Source organism: Diaporthe citri (genome assembly GCF_014595645.1).
Source record: "Diaporthe citri strain NFHF-8-4 chromosome Unknown scaffold_4, whole genome shotgun sequence".
Taxonomy (NCBI): Eukaryota; Fungi; Ascomycota; class Sordariomycetes; order Diaporthales; family Diaporthaceae; genus Diaporthe; species Diaporthe citri.
In genome coordinates, this window is record NW_025064849.1 from 4,443,189 (window position 1) to 4,459,132 (window position 15,944).

At 58.6% G+C, this 15,944-nt stretch overlaps 6 protein-coding genes across 6 annotated transcripts; 3 read left to right on the forward strand and 3 right to left on the reverse strand.

Moving 5' to 3' along the window:
* Window positions 1–716: 716 nt before the first annotated feature.
* Window positions 717–1,194, forward strand: INS49_010363 (uncharacterized protein; the record flags this gene model as incomplete). The annotated part of the gene is made up of 2 exons (XM_043171089.1): window positions 717–929; window positions 1,009–1,194. 2 exons carry the CDS (start codon window positions 717–719, stop codon window positions 1,192–1,194), a joined length of 399 nt encoding a protein of 132 aa, XP_043025654.1.
* Window positions 1,195–1,451: 257 nt separating this feature from the next.
* Window positions 1,452–3,251, reverse strand: INS49_010364 (uncharacterized protein; the record flags this gene model as incomplete). Its single annotated transcript, XM_043171090.1, has 1 exon — window positions 1,452–3,251. One exon carries the CDS (start codon window positions 3,249–3,251, stop codon window positions 1,452–1,454), a length of 1,800 nt encoding a protein of 599 aa, XP_043025655.1.
* Window positions 3,252–3,775: 524 nt separating this feature from the next.
* INS49_010365 (uncharacterized protein) lies at window positions 3,776–4,662 on the reverse strand (the record flags this gene model as incomplete). The annotated part of the gene is made up of 3 exons (XM_043171091.1): window positions 3,776–4,289; window positions 4,347–4,452; window positions 4,515–4,662. The coding sequence occupies 3 exons, from the start codon at window positions 4,660–4,662 to the stop codon at window positions 3,776–3,778; spliced, it is 768 nt and encodes a 255-aa protein (XP_043025656.1).
* A 1,095-nt stretch (window positions 4,663–5,757) lies between these two features.
* Window positions 5,758–8,289, forward strand: INS49_010366 (uncharacterized protein; the record flags this gene model as incomplete). Its single annotated transcript, XM_043171092.1, has 3 exons — window positions 5,758–6,872; window positions 6,932–7,228; window positions 7,314–8,289. 3 exons carry the CDS (start codon window positions 5,758–5,760, stop codon window positions 8,287–8,289), a joined length of 2,388 nt encoding a protein of 795 aa, XP_043025657.1.
* Window positions 8,290–8,992: 703 nt separating this feature from the next.
* On the forward strand, window positions 8,993–10,269 carry INS49_010367 (uncharacterized protein; the record flags this gene model as incomplete). Its single annotated transcript, XM_043171093.1, has 3 exons — window positions 8,993–9,389; window positions 9,453–9,737; window positions 9,812–10,269. The coding sequence occupies 3 exons, from the start codon at window positions 8,993–8,995 to the stop codon at window positions 10,267–10,269; spliced, it is 1,140 nt and encodes a 379-aa protein (XP_043025658.1).
* A 500-nt stretch (window positions 10,270–10,769) lies between these two features.
* INS49_010368 (uncharacterized protein) lies at window positions 10,770–15,713 on the reverse strand (the record flags this gene model as incomplete). Its single annotated transcript, XM_043171094.1, has 2 exons — window positions 10,770–15,235; window positions 15,686–15,713. 2 exons carry the CDS (start codon window positions 15,711–15,713, stop codon window positions 10,770–10,772), a joined length of 4,494 nt encoding a protein of 1,497 aa, XP_043025659.1.
* Window positions 15,714–15,944: the final 231 nt, after the last annotated feature.

Here is a 15,944-nt window from a genome sequence, read left to right on the forward strand (position 1 = left end):
CAGGAAAGATGTGTGCGGCCTACAGAAGATACATCGACAAAATGTATGTTTGAGAAATCAAAGAACGGTGTCTCATAAGCATTCGCGTGAGGATCTTGCATGCAGAACCGAAAGACCAGTCGACCCACCAGCGTGCATGGAACGGCCGGGGCTGTTTGTCGTTTGTATAGCTGCAAATGTTGAGACTCTATATTGACTTCCATATTCTGGTTTTGTATGTCAACCTCTGCGCCATGAAACTTTTGTGGTTAATAGAGTTCAGAGCTTCCTTTGGAGGTCCAAGTAAAGCCGTCTTTCTCTTTTTTGATTGATATAATTCGACAGGAATACAGAGCTACATGGCCGGAGTTCCAACATACGGTCTCAGTTCTGCTGAGACGTCTGTTTGGTGAGCTGGGTAACTGCAGTAGCCGCAGGCACCTGCGACTAAAGCGATCAAGTCTTTGTGTGCGCGAAGAGCCATGGGGCCCATACGGCTTTTGCGGCCTAAGGCAACCTCACGTCCGCTGTTTGCACGCCAGAGAGTAAACACATATAAGCCCCCATGGACTTCTGGATCTCCACTTCGAACCGCTTCACATGGAGCTTCACTGGGCAGTGATGTCCAGAAGAAGTTGAACAACACCTTCCCTGAGTGCAGATTGGCACTTGGATCTTCATAATTCATCCAGTGGCACCCACCAAGACAGAGGCACCTCCAGCAAGGGCCGTCAATCATGTTGACCCCAGCCACCCTCCAGACGACCCTCCCGCTCCGGCCCCGTGGCGTGGCCCAGGGACCAGTGCAGCCCAGTAAAGTCAAGGGCATTGCGGCAAAGTGGCACGACTACATCAGCAAGAGTGACAACGACCTGGACAAGTGGAAGCAACTTTGCAGTGACCTTGGCAAGCCGTCCGACACTTTCACCAGCAAGACGCAGTGCCGAAAGGTGAGTGTGGCCCCTTGATTCCACAGCTTGATGCGTTACTCCGTGGGCAAAACACGCTGATGCGCCAGATTACGTACAGGCACTCAGGGGCGTCTGGGTCAACATCCACGACTTCCTCGCTGCCGAGAACAAGCCCAAGGACGTCCGTTTCTTCAAGAGCGAGCGTGCCCTGGCGGCATACACGCGGAAGACGCACAAGGTCTTCCCACGCCGCGACATCAAGCAAGGAGACCCGCTGCGTGACCTCTTGGCTCACATCTTGTGATCTCCGAGGTGGCAAAAATGAGGGCAGACATGAGATGGCGGGGATCTTCGTTTGTGGTTGACGGAATGGGGGACGGTGGGACCTGTTCTTGGCCCCTTCATACAGATGAGTGAGCGCTGTCAACGAGAAATGGGGGGATTAGGTACCCGGTGCGAATACGGCCGCGACTTGATGGATGGATGATGACTGTTGGATTATCGACACCTACGGTATAGGCTGTATGGAGAGCCTAGCGCTGACAACACTCGTCCTCGCCCCTAATTCCTGATCTCCCACATCCTGATCTTGCCAACGTCGTTGCCTACTGCCAGCACATCAGTGTCCTTCGACTTCCCGAATGTGACCGCCGTGACCCTGCCCATGGGCGTTTGCTCAGTCGGCCAATTCCTGTAGACCGTGCAGCTCGGGAGGTGCACGAGCTTGAACGCATCCTTTTTGTGCTGGCTGGAAAACGCGAGCAGCTGCCCATCCGGACTGAACGTGGTAACCGTTATCGGCGTGGTCAGCTGCTCGAAGCTGCGCGTGGGCGTCGGCAGAGGCTTGATCTCGATGGCGTCCCCTTGAGCCTTGGAGATGAGCTCGCTCCGGTCGTAGATGTTCAACACGCCGCTGGTCGAGCCCAGAGCGACCCACCTGTCCCCGCCGACTCCCTGCGGGCCATCGCGTCCGCCCAGGGCCATCACCGTGCCACCGATAGAGCCCTCGTCCCTCCAGATGCCCAGCGTCCGCCTTGTCGCGAGCGACCACTCGGCAACCTGGCCGTCCCTGCCGAGGATGGTAATTCCCTGGCCATCCCTCCACCAGGCGAAGTCCGCGATACCACCACGGCTATCCAGCCTCGCCTGCGCAACCCACTGCATGCTGCTCACGCTGACAATGTTCAGCATGCCACCGCCCTTCCGACTCGTCGCGATGAGGCCCATGTGCTTCCCGTCGGGGCTGAGCCGGAACCTCTCCATGGTCTTCTGCTCTTCCTGGTGGCCTTGGATCTTGGTGACCTTCTTGACGAGGCCCGTAGACAGGTTCCAGCTGTGGAAGAACCGCCGCCGCCCTGCGAAGATGATCTCGCCGCCGTCGGGATGCAGAAACGCGGAGCGCCGGATGGGCACGGATTTGACTTGCACGGAAGTGAGTTGTGGGTTTGGCGTGGGGTGTGCGCTGGGGTCGATGTGGTGGAGATACAGGATTGATGATTTTGACGAGGAAAGGAGGACCGGATGCTGAGGGTGGAAGGAGATTGACTCGACGGGGCCCTTGTGCGCGTCGGGGATGTCGCGCGTGCGCTGGATGTCGATGACTTCGGGCCGGAGCTTGCGCTTCTTCCTCCTCCCGCCCTCGCCCTGGAGAGCGCCCGCATCGCGAAGGAACCGCTCCAGTGGCAGGGCGGCGATGTCCTCCTCGTCACCGCTGAGTTCAGAACCCGACGACGAACCTGAGCCCGACGAGGCAGCAGATGATCTCCGCCGCCTCTTCGTCTTGCGCTCTGAAGAATCCTTGGCCCATGATGGAAGCGGGTTGAGCCGTAGGTAGTACTGCCGCAGGCGCCTGGTATACTCTGTCCCGTTGACCAGGTCATCAGCCTCGGACTCCCGCAGCTTCCGCAGCTGCTTGACACCGGCGAGTGAGACGGCTAGCCTCTCGTCGTCGCTGTCGACCCAAGCAGGCTGAGGTACGTCGTCCCTAGCCACATGCTTGACCGTTTCGGTGAGCTGCTTCCCATCGGCAGGCGCCGAGCCAGTATCGAACATGAAAAGGGCCGAGTCATCCAGGTCCTCGTGGCCGGTGGTTCCAGGTGCTTGTCCGTCACCATCCAGTCTCAGACCCCTCAGGGCCTCATCTTCATCCGAGTCTGCTGCATTTCTGAAGAGATTCTCCCGGAAACCTGCTTTGTTTCCGAGAACGAGTCGCTCGAGTTCGTCCTCGTCTGAGTCGGCATCATCGACATCCATCTGATCGGTGGAATTCACTGGAGTGTCCTCATCTTCAAAAGCGGAGAATTCATCCTCACTTTCCGATGAGCTCTCATCATGCACCAAGTCCTGGGCTTTCCGCGACATTTTGACGGTGTGTTTGTTGATGTGTGATGGCGAGGAAGTCGCTATCCATTCCCAAAGAGTGGCGGAAAGTTCAAGGGCCTTCAGAAAATTTAGGTTCAGCCTTGCAGTAGTGGAGCTTATCGGCCGTTGGCGACTGGCTGCTCTTATCTCGGCCCACCTGTGCGGTTCAGCCGTGCCTGATCGTCGCCTTGGAACCCCCCGGTGCCCGAGCTGCTCTTTGAACCAAGTCATAGAGATCTCGGATAGGTACTCAAAGGTCAAGTCTGTGTTGGGCTTACTGATAAGACGAACTCCACTCCTACAGCTTGCAGACAGATCTGCCTACTTTGAGAAGTTGCTCCATTTGGCGCGATCACATCTTCAATCACAAAATGGCAGAAATGTCGATGTCGGGACAGCATTTCTATTGTATGAATCCGAGGGCTACAGACTATACACAGCGCGAATGAGAAAGAGCCAAACGGGGTATCTTTGAATTTATCCGTTGCTGAAATTGGTCCAACGCCTTCTCTCCCTGTCACCCTTTAGAGAGCAAAGGCCATGGCGAAGGTGACCAGACAGAGCCATTCGGCGCCGCTCCTCCAGCTCAGCATCCCAGCACCTCCGAGGCCCTGGCCGCTCTCCGTCTTGTCCAGCTTTACCTGCACCACCTGCGAGTCCCCGGGGGCGAACAGGACGCCGACACTGTTGGCGGCCGAGGCGTTGATCTGCTCCGGCGTCAGCAACGGGTTGTTGAGAGCGTCGCACTGGGCCCGGCTTATCGAGTCCGGGATGCTGTTCGTCACGGCGATGGGGACGTCGAAGATGGTGTAGAAGTTGGTGTTGTTCATGACAAAGTTCTGCCTGATGGAGATGTTGTAGTTGCCCCGGTCGCTGTCAGTAGTTGTCGGTTTGCCGTCGCCGGCCAAGCACGCCGGCCAGGTCCATTTGACGTGCTTGACCGTGCTGCCGGGCTCCTGCGCCATGATTTCTCCCAAGCTGGCGTTGTTTGACGACGCCGTGCCGTTGGAGACGGTAAAGTTGCGGCCTGTGTCGAAGCTGTACATGAAGATGATCTTAGCCAAGTCTACATGATCAATACTGGTCAGAACTTACCTGTACATAAATATGGTGATGTTGTTTATTCGGCTGGGGCTGTCAGCGGCGACGTCGAGCGGGAGGATGCCATTTGCTGTGACATCCAAAGCGATCTCAATCGTGTCTATGTCGTGTCAGCCGGGTATTGTGCAGAGAGAAGTGTAGCCAGGTAGGCGTGAGCCATACCGCCGCCCATTGGCGTGCCTGGCTGCGGGGAGTCAAGGACCGCAAAGCCAGGCGTGAATACCTGGCCATTAGAGATGGTAAAGTTTTGGCATAGGGCTGGAGTGACGAACAGCGGCAGCAGGGCTGTTGTGATTAATGGTGAATGCATTGCTTGGGTCGACGGCGTTCGACGCACAACGGTGGATTCAGATGCCGGGAGTGAGAGGTGTAGATGGGGACGAAAACAAGGACCTTCAACGCTACCAGGCGGGAACGTCAACTACATATGCAGGTGGCAAGCAGCGAAAGCACGGTGACATCAAGTACTTTGCTGCAGGGGAAAAGACAAGTCCAGGATGTGATGGGATGGAGGAAAACCAACACCTGGCGAAGAGACGTGGGTGAGGGGAGAGAGAACAGGGCCGGCCAACGGCATGGACGACAATGGACAACGCACGCCTGAAATGATGAGGTCTTCCTCCGAGGTGTGTGTCGCTCTGCCCACCGCTCACCCATGACAAGCTTCAAATTCGCCCGGCAGGGGGCTAGTCCACCAACACAAGACTTGGGATATTACCGAAATCCGCTGGCTCGGATAATCAAGAGAAACCGTTCCGCAGCGGGCCGTTGGTTCGTCCTCGCGTGGACGCGTGCCCAGGACGACAAGCGTGGCGGGCCGACAACTCGATCGGACCTGTCATGCTGTACACAGACTACAAAGGTGCATGCGGTAGTCTAGACTTGTTAGCGAACAGCATCAATGGCTTCGCCCTGATCGACGTGACAGCGTGAGATGATGGGAAAGGGTTGTCTGATGCGGTGCGGTGATGCAACCAAGGTTTCAAAGACAGTGGGCAACGGCGGATCCCTCAGCACCCTTGTCATCCTGCCTTGAGAGACACTAGGCCCAAGGACCCACTGCAGGGGCATCCCCCATCGGGAAGTCGGAGAGGGCCCCGCAGGCCGGTGGCCGGTGACTCGATCGGCCAGCTCCGAACAGTAGACATAGCTCCGGCTGCGACAGCACAACACACTCGACGCCCAGGTTCACGATAGTTGCTTACCCGGGTTCATGTCGACTAGTCTGATCCGAGACACATATAAGACTGGCTCTGGAACCAGACTGGTAAAGAGGGCAAGTGTCTTGTCAGGATGCAGGTCTGACCGAGTGACGCTCGAGCATTGAAAAGTTACTCGTACGGAAGACCTTACCGGCTCCAGGATCATCTGTGAGGCACAAAAGAGCCCGTCGCAGACCACAACCATGGTTCTGCTCAGAGAGTCGGTACGGCGTCCATGCCTCCAGCGCCTGCCAAATGCCCTCCGGGCTGGGCTATCGCCCAAGTTCACCTCCCCACCGCAGCTGCAGACACACCAGAGGCTGCACCTCAGCTCTGCAAGCTCCGCGTCGCGCGACCTGGCCAGGTTCCTCAAGGTGTCGGACGAGGTCCAGGATGCCATCGCAACAAAGAAACCGGTGGTGGCGCTCGAGACGACGATATACACCCACGGCGCCCTGGGCAGAGACCTCCCCGAGGTCCTCGAGTCTGTCGTCCGTGAGAACGGTGCGGTGCCTGCCACCATAGGCGTGCTCGATGGTCTGGCCAGGGTCGGTATGAACCCCGCCGAGGTCGACCGCATGGTCCAGGAGGGCGCCACGAAGCTCTCGAGGAGGGACCTCGCCTACATCGTCGGCACGGGCATGACAGGCCGGAAACTGCACGGGGGAACGACCATCGCCGGGACAATGCTGCTCGCCCAGGCGGCCGGGATCCGCATCTTTGGCACCGGCGGTCTTGGGGGCGTGCACCGCGGCGGCGAGAACTCACTCGACATCTCTGCGGACTTGACAGAGCTGGGCCGCACCAGGGTCGCTGTCATCAGCAGCGGGCCCAAGGGCTTCCTGGACATCCCGCGGACGCTCGAGTATCTCGAGACACAGGGCGTCCTCGTCGCCACTTTTTCCGACGGCCGCAGCGGGGATGTCGATCTCCCTGCGTTCTGGGCCCGGGAGAGCGGCATCAGGAGCCCCTTCACGGTGCATGATGAGCAGCAGGCGGCTGCCATCATGCTGGCACAGGAGCGACTGGGGGTTGAAAGCGGGATGCTGTTGGCGAACCCGATCCCCGCAGAGCATGAGATACCAAGGGAGGTGCTGGAGAAGATCATTGACACAGCTGTGCGCGAGGCGGACGAGCAGGGCTTCAGGGGGAACGCGAACACCCCCTTCATCCTCAAGAGGATCAGGGAGCTGAGTAACAACCAGAGTGCGCCTGCAAACTTGCATCTTGTACAATCCAACGTGGCCCGGGCAGCGAGGGTTGCTCACGAGCTCTACAAGCTTGAGGCGGGAGACGGGGCTGCAAGGTCGCATTACCAGTAAGAAGCCCCGTGTATACCATGAGCAACCACGAATATAGGGCTGAAATACACTTCAGACCAGCCCCACCGGTACTACGCGCGTATCAGCAGGACGGTCATGAGCTTCCAGAGGTGAAGGATAGCCCATCTAAAGCAGACATCTTGGTCGCTGGGTCGGTTGCTCTCGACCTCAATTGCAATTTCCACAACGACGGGCACCCTGACCCCAAGCCCGTCTCACCCGTGCTGTACACGTCAAACCCTGCGGGAATCACCCAGTCCATTGGGGGCGTCGGCCACAATGTCGCACTGGCTGCCCAGAGCGTACACCGCGCCCTCAAGGTCAAGCTGTGCAGCATGATTGGGAGCGACATGTAAGCCAACCACCCTGCCCCTGAAGGAAGAGGGAGCACAAGCAAAAGCACAAGCACATGCACATTACCTGACAGTACATCATAGCGCCGGCGCAACGATCCTCACGAGCATGGAGAAGAACGGGCTGGACACCAGCTACATCCGCCAGCTGGGGCCCGAGTACGCATCCGCGCGGACAGCCCAGTACGTGGCAGTCAACGACGCCGAGAAGAGCCTGTTCACAGCCATGGCGGACATGGCCATCTTGACGGCGCACTGCTTCCCCACGTACTGGGCTTCCATCATCAAGGCGACCAAGCCCAAGTGGCTGGTGGTGGACGGCAACTGGTCGCCCAAGGACATCCACCACTGGATCAAGACCGGAGGCCAGGGTGGCGCCAAGGTCGCGTACGAGCCCGTGTCCAGCGTCAAGGCGGCGGGACTGTTCCCCAAGGGCCACACGCTGCCTCTCTTCCCGCATGCCGCCCTCAGCATCGCGACGCCGAACCAGTACGAGCTGGCGGCCATGTACACGGCTGCCAAGGACAACGGCTACCTGGACAGCATGCCGTGGTTCGAGGTGGTCGACGCCTTCGGGATGCACGGCGGCGCGAGGGACAGGTTCGTCAGGCTCACGTCGACGGAGATCACGGACGCGGGGCTCCCCGTGCAGAGCATCCAGCTGTTGCCGTACATACCGACCATCATCACCAAGATGGGGGACAAGGGCGCCCTGCTCACGACGATCCTGGGGCCCAACGACCCGCGCCTGCTGGACCCGGAGCACGAGCGGTACATCCTCGCCCGCGCGACGCCGGGCCACCCGTCCGTCGGGGCCGTCTACATGAGGCTCTACCCGGCCGTGGAGCGGGTCGGCACGCCCATCTCGGTCAACGGCATGGGCGACACCTTCCTCGGGACGCTGGTCGCGGGCCTGGCGCTCGGGGGCAGGGCCGAGGACCTCGTGGACGTCGCGCAGAACGCGGCCGTCATGACGCTCAAGAGCCACCTGAGCGTCAGCCCGGATCTGGGGGCCCTGGGCCAGAAGCTCCTGGCTGCATGCGGGCGGGACAAGTTCTGAGTCTCACAGGATGAGAGGGAGAGACGATCAACACGGCGCGGTCGGCTTCCAAGCAGGTCAACTGAGTGATGGGTGCTGGCTCAACCCAAATCTCATCAGCGGAGTGAGAGAGAGGGGCATCAGTAGTCTACTGTCTGTACATGGCCCAAGGAGGCTGTCTATCCCGGCCACCTCGTCGCTAGGTCTGATTGGGACACTCAGAACACATGAGCTGCCCCTTTTGACTTCAATGACCTAGGTAGTCCCACCCCTGCGTCCTGGTGATGTGACGGTCTCCGACGTTGGTACTTGAAGTTAGCCTACTCGTTTCTCCACAACCCCAAGCGGCTGTGGCTTCCCGTCTTCCCCGCACTTTTTGTTCCTCGGCTGCGTTAGCACATGAAAGCTTCCAATGCCTTGGGACGGGCCACGTCGACACACACCTGAAGGGACCAGAGCGAGCTGCTGTAGCAACATGCATGAATCCGGTAATGTGTTCGTCAACTAGGGACCACCGCCACCACCATGGATGGAGCTCCTCCCTCGTCCAGAGACACCGAGGCTTCTCGTTTCAGCATCCGCCCGGTGTTTCTTTTCCCTTCTCCAAGTCCGAATTGTTGGCTCCGTGACATGGTACCACCAGCCTGCTCGTCCTCCTTCTAAATATTCGTAGAGTCAAACAAATCCTGTATCCTGTGAAGCGCATCAACGCACCTGGCCCAACATGCCGACGCACAACGGCCTCTTGCCCCGCGAGGGCTTCAAGGCAGACACGGTGATACGCATCCTTGGCAAGACAGCCTTCAACCCCGCCTTCACGCTGCCTCTCCTCCTGCTCGCGAGGTTCACCAAGAAGGGCGAGAACTATTCTATTCTTCACCAGAAAGCCTTCTCGCGTGTCAAGCTGCTCTTCTACCTGGGCCTCGTCCGCTGGCTAAGCACCTGGTACTCCAAGGGGGTCGTCAACAACTGGCAGGACGACCAGTACGACTGGCGGGGGAGGGAGATTGTGCTCATCACCGGCGGGTCTGGGGGCATCGGGGGGCACGTGGTCAGGTTGCTGAGCGAGAAGGGGGTGAAGGTTGTAGTGCTGGACATCCAGCCATTGACCTTTGAAGCGTGTAAGTCCATCCGTGTGAAACCCCAGCAGATCAGAATGACCGGTGGTTGACACGTCTGGCCAGCATCCAACGTCCACTACTTCAAGTGCGACATCACGTCCCCAAAGGAGATCGCCGCCGTGGCCAAGGACATCCGCTCCAAGGTCGGCTATCCCACCGTCCTCATAAACAACGCCGGCGTGTGCAGAGGCAAGAGCATCCTCGACTCCTCCGAGAAGGACGTCCGCTTCACCTTTGACGTCAACTCGCTGGCGCACTACTGGATCATCAAGGAATTCCTCCCGAGCCTGGTCGAGAACAACCACGGCATGGTGGTGACCGTGGCCTCGATCGCAGCATGGATCACAGGTGAGTCTATGCCGTCCCGCCTACGTGCACACTTGTTCAACAACGTAACTGCTCAAGCTAACCATCTCTCACAGTCCCAAACATGGTCGACTACGCCGCCTCGAAGCACGCCGCCCTCGCGTTCCACGAGGGGCTCGCGGCCGAGCTCACCACCCGCTACAGGGCGCGCAAGGTGCGCACCGTCGTCGTCAACCAGGGGTACACGCGCACCCCGCTCTTCGAGGGCTACAGCAACGGCGCGCCCTTCCTGATGCCGGCCCTCGAGCCCGAGACCGTCGCTGAGGCCATCGTCAGGCAGGCCCTGAGCGGCAAGAGCGGCCAGATCGTCCGCCCGTCGTTTGCAAACTCGTTCATCCCCCTCGCGTCCATGCCGCATTGGTACCAGTACGGACTGCGCGCGGAGGGGCACAAGATCATGAAGAAGTGGGAGGGCCGGCAGGTGGTCTCGGACTTGGATAAGTTCTATGGCGAAAAGGACAAGAATGGCGAGGTGGAGGGTAGCACCGTCCTGGTTCCCCAGGAGTCGAGATGATCAAGTCCTCTCAGATAGTTCAGGGTCCGGGGAGAGCTGACTGGACGGGTTCTACTTGCGCCAGCACCTAATGATATGCTATCAAGTGACTGGCTTATGTTGGTTTGTGAACAGTTTTTATATATACACCATACCTTCCAGATCAGTGCTGAACTGAGGCTCGTCTATCGCAGTTGCCGCCACTGATGTGGGTGATCAATCAGGTGACTAGTTGTTATTTCGTAGAAATGTGATATGGAGATCGCCTTCAAAACACCTGAGGCTAAAAGCATAGCTTGCGAGCAATCTGAGCATCTACTAGGTCTTCAATGTGCATCATTTTCGCAGAATGGGCCTAAGCTGTCTTAATTTATCTCGTTCCATCATCCAAATACCCCATGCAATGAGCCGCAGTTGCTCCCTGTCCCTAGGTGCTTACGAGAATGTTCCCTGGCATAGCAATATGAAAGAATTCCATTGTGCCCCAATCGACGACTCGGCACTTCCAGCCTGGCACTCACTCAATTTCCACCCTCATACCTCGACATCTTGGGTCCATTCTCCATCAATTTGTTGCGTAGACGACCCAGCACAGCCTGCCTCTTCTGCATCTTGCCTCTGATAACGTCCTTGTCCTCGTCTGTGAACCCGCTGATCTTCTTCCGTGGCGACGGCCCCGGGGTGGCCCGCGCACTGCCGTTGAGCGAACCGACCGAGCTCATCAGGCTCTTGCGCGGTGAAGGTGTGAACTGGGTGGAAGAGCTCATGAGGAGAGACTGCCTCTTGTTAGAAGGCGGTGTCATGAATGGAGACCCTTCACGGCTTGGAGGCCCGACCGAGTTGTTGAACCGCAGCTTGCGCATCTGGCTCTCCAGCACGTCAAGATCGCCACTGCGCTTCTCGGCCGCCGAGGTCATCTTCGTGATGGTGCGCATGACGGCGTCAACCGTCGGCACGGCGGCGGGCTTGCCAGAGGAACCGCCCAGTGAGGCGAGTTTCGTCTTGAGCATGGTCAATGCGCCCTCGGCGTCGGTCACGAGCCTGATCAGCTGGGCGTATGACTGACGGAGCTCCGTCTGCTGCGCTGCCTGCTCGGCGTTCAGAGGCATGGATCGCTGTGCGGCGGCTTGGTCAGGATCGAGGACACTTCCCAGGATGCGCTTGACATCTTGGTGTTTCGCGCGGAGCTTGGGCATCTCCCGGAAGAGACCCTGGCACATGTCCCAGGTGTCGTCGACGTCTTGGAGACGGCCGTCTTCCAACTCAGGGCCCAGCTTCTCATCGAGAATGACGCTGAGATCTTCAGCCTCGCACAGGACCCAGTCGTCAGGGTTGGCGAGGTCATCCTTGGTCTTTTCGTCGCGGCGCTCTTCATGCCCCTTGATGAAGCCTTTCAGTGCTCGAGCGTTGAGGCCCAAGGTTACCAGCATGCCATTGATGTCGCGATACAATGCCTCTACCTGTGCAGCCACAGTCGACGCGTGGACGTCTGCCGTGACGCTGTTGAAGGCATTGAACTCGCCGATGTCCAGCGAAGGCGGAACCTCGGTGTGGAGCAGGTTCTGCACGTGTTCGAAATCGTCGTCGTCCAACCCCTGCACGTCTTGCTCGGCCTGCTTCTGCTTTGCCTGCCTTTGCAGCACAATGTTGGGGTCTTCCTGGGGCTGCAACCTTGTGCTGATCGTCTTGGCGCCGTGTCCGGAGCTCTGAGGCCGGGAGCCTCCCAAGATCTGTGACGCCATTCCAGGAGCACTGACTGACCGTGAGCCATCGGCCGGGAACATCCGCGGCGGGACTGCCCCCCTGACAGGGCTCGGGGAGCGTGGGCTGGTAGGAGCAGGCTTCGCAAATACCGGCGCACTCCGGTTGATTTCACCAAACAGGGAAGAGCGCTGCTGCTGTGACGCTTCCGTCCTAGAGACCATGGAGAACGTGCTCCCGCCCATACCTCCGAATGAGCTCTGAGGCGTGGTGCCCTGTTCCTGGCCCGCGCCTGTCGAGTTGGGGCTCAAGTCCTTTGCAACGTCGATACCACTGCCTTCGCTTTCACCTTCGCCCTCGTCGCCCTCATCCTCGCCTGCGGGCTCTTCAGCATCGCTCTGGCTTCCATCGTGCTGTGAACTGGACTCGGCACTATCAGCGCCGTCAGGAACCGCCGGTGCTTGTTTTGTACCAAATATGGATGCAGTAGCTTCAGGCTTGGACTTCGTAGGGAAGGGCGGTAGCGGCGCGTCCTCCACGACAGGAGTCCCTTGTTCTGACAGGGGCAGTGAGGACTCGTCGGTATCCTTTGATGTCTCCTTAGCCCCCGGTGAGGAATCAGGCGGTAGTGGAACGCCTTTGACTGATTCGGAGGCTTTGTCGCCGGCCTTCTTGTGACCTTCTGCAGATTTAGCGGAAGCTGTAGAAGAAGACGAGGAATCTCCAAATGGGTACACGGCCTTACTTGTTGATTCCGGCGGCAGAGGCGCATCTTCTGCGGCCTCTGGGGTTTCTGCCTTCTCGCTCTTCAGTGAGAAAGGGTTCGGTTTGCTTTGAGACGCCGACGCGAATGGGTTGGGTTTGTCGCTAGACATCGATGCAAAAGGATTGGGCGTTTGTTTTGGCTTGCTTGCGTCATTGTTGGATCCGAAGAGGCTGGGTTTGGCAGAAGCGGATCCAAAAGGACTGCTCGCGCTGGCTTGGCCAGAAAACGGGTTAGGTTTCGAGGCCGTGGAGTCGGTTGAGAAGAACTTTGATGGCGCGGGCGTCGACGTTGGTGTTGTGGATTCTTGAGACTGCCCGCCAAACAAGGTTTCTGATTTCTCTTTCGGTTGAGATCCCCCAAATAGAGAAGGTTTTGGCTTTTCTTGCTCAACCGGAGTGGTCTGCGCATCCATATCTTCGTCTTTAGACGAGTTGTTTGAATCAGCCGGTTTTGATGCAGCATCATCTAGTGACAACCCAAAGCCTCCAAGCCCAAATCCACCCTTTCCACTGGGTTTCTCATTGTCATTGGCAGAAGCAGTGTCTGCTTTGAAAGTCGTCCCCAGGACAAATGGCGTGGAGCCGAGACCAGAGCCTTCCTTGTGCGTCGAGCTCGAGGGAGGGAATGCGGTGTTGTTAGTCGTCTCCCTTGAGCCGAAGGTGCCTGAACCGCTCCCAAACGCACTCCCACCGCTACCAAAGACACTCTGGCCACTTGCGCTTGCACCAAACGGGCTTGGCGACGAGGAGGGCTTGGAAAAGATGCTGCCGCTGCCGCTATCCCCACCCAGAGTTCCAAAGCCACCCTTGCTGGCGAATGAAGCAAAACCACCGCCCGTTGAAGGATTGGCAGGGGCTGCACTACCAAAGACCTTGCCACCTGTAGAAGCCCCCGTCGCAGGCCCCGCGGGGCTGGAGAACCCAGGGGAACCAAAGGCCGGGGCAGCTCCACCCGCGGAAGCCTTAGCCCAGGGCGAGACCTTGGCTCCCAGCCCGCCAGATTGCCCGAATGCAGCAGCTGGCTGAGCTCCTAGCGCACTCGGTGCGCCAAACGATGGCGCTCCAAACGTAGGGGTTGAAGAAGCTGCCGCCGCTCCTCCGAAGGGATTGGACGCTCCGGCCGGTTGAGCCAGAGCAGGTGCGGTGGTGGCAAAGGCAGATGATCCGCCAAAAGGGGAGCCTGCTGGCTGCGATCCAAAGGCTGATGGCGTGGCGGCAGGTGCGGCTGGTTGTGCAGAAGTCTGACCTTCAGCCACGGCCATGCCGGGATATGTCTTGCCCTCTCGGATGGCATCGTTGTACACTACCCACCAAGCAGACAAAACACCGCTGTAGTTGAGCGCCCACAGCGCAGGAAGAGGTCCAGGGGATTGTTCGTACTCCTCATCTTGAGGTATCGGCCTGTACACGCTCTCCTTGCTCGACAGGTCTAGCGAAACTCCGATGGGATAGGTAGGAGTGTATTCTATGGGGTCCGAAGGCACCTCAGCCCTCTTGGAGTCATCGGTGAACTCGGTTGTCGTGAAAACGTTCGTGATGGCTTCTGCAGGCACGTCACTGGCCAACGGCGCCTTGGATCGTGTGAGCAGCCCAATTCCATCATGGGCCGTGGATGCGACAATGAGCATGTCTTGGATGTTTGGTGGGTAGTCTCGCAGGCGCAGGACGGTGTGGTGCGGCGCCTTCTCGTTTCCATAGGGAAGAACTGGGTCGACTAATTTCCGGGATGTGAAAGATGCTGACTGGCCTGGTGCCGTCTGCCGCGTGATGATGCAGTACTCCGAGGCGGGCGGTTCGCCTGTGTTCTCTGTGTAGATGACGAGGAAGACATGGTTCTCTAGCCAAGATATCGAGGACACATGTACGTCCCCGAACGCGCTCGGTTTGGGAATCTGTGCCTTTTCAGCTCCGTCAGGAGTCATCTGGACGACACTGCCATCAGACAATCCCGCGACCAGCTGTTTGCCCTTGGTGCTCCATGCGCCACACGCAACCTGGTTTCGAATGACTGGGCCGTTTGGACCGCTGACGAGTGACTTGTCCTTCAGGTTGGCTATTAGAAGGTTGCCGTTCGTGGTCACAACGGCGCATAATTCCGCCAGCTCGGGCATGGGATTTGGTATCAGGGCCCTGATGCTCTCCCCGCTAGTCGAGATCTCAAAGGTGGCCTGCGAAGATCCTTGTAGCAGCGCCTGCGTCTCGTAGACAGCCAGCCCGCCGCCCTGCTCGGCCGAAAGTATCAGGAATTGCTCGTCTGGGGTGAATGCGAGGTGTGATATCCGCATGGGCATGGGTATCTTGACTTGGGGCTCGAATGCCCTAAATTCGGTGTCCCCAGTCTTATCAGCCGAGAAGGCCTTCCGCGCCGACTCGGTTGAAGAGAGATATACGGCATCCGGACCGGCGGCAGCCACGAGGCCCTTTCGGGATGCAATGCTGAGGAGGGACGCTGTCGGGGTGGGTGGAGGGGACCATTCTGGAGTCAACTGGACCTTCGCGTCGCCGGCGATGGCGAGGAATCCTAGAGTCTATTGCATGTCAGGCCATGATGAGTGGGGTATCGAAGAAGGCTGTGCATGTTAAAAGATTCACCTCGGTCTGAATTACTTCAAGTGTCGCGCCCTCTTCCATCTTGTCGAGTGCCGTTTGGCCGTCGCGACGGATCCAGGCAAACGAGTCCCGTCTTAGGTTCTGAGCATGGATTTGCAGATGGGCAACAGAGGAAACTTCGCCGCAGGAGCGCTGCGAGTGGATTTCGGAAGACGCTGGGGGAAGCAATAGGCTGAATATGCAAAATGGGTGGGAAGGTAGGGAGAGGAATGGGCAGGGCAAAGGAAGACAAAGAAAATGGTTGTGGTTTGGTTGCAGGAGGTCGATTGTGACTTGAAGATCGCGACGCTGCCTGCCAAAAAAGAATCCCTGCCTGTTTCTCCAGAGCCCCCCCCCCCCCCCGAGCTTGGGCCAACCAGACCCAGCTGTTGTGACAGGGGTGGCTGCATTGCTTCGCAGTCTGGGGCGCTTGGAAGGCAGCTGGAAGGCAGCTTTTAGCCTCGTCATCCACCGCGGCAGGCCCCATCAGCTCTCTCTGCCTCGTCCATGCCAAACGACCGACCGCACGCTGCAGCTCCCCCCGATCACCTCCTTCCCACGCAAGCACGCACCCCATCAACTTCCATCTTCTGAGCCTCAACAACACCTCCCACTCACCCTGCAGCTCTTGTGATCCTCTT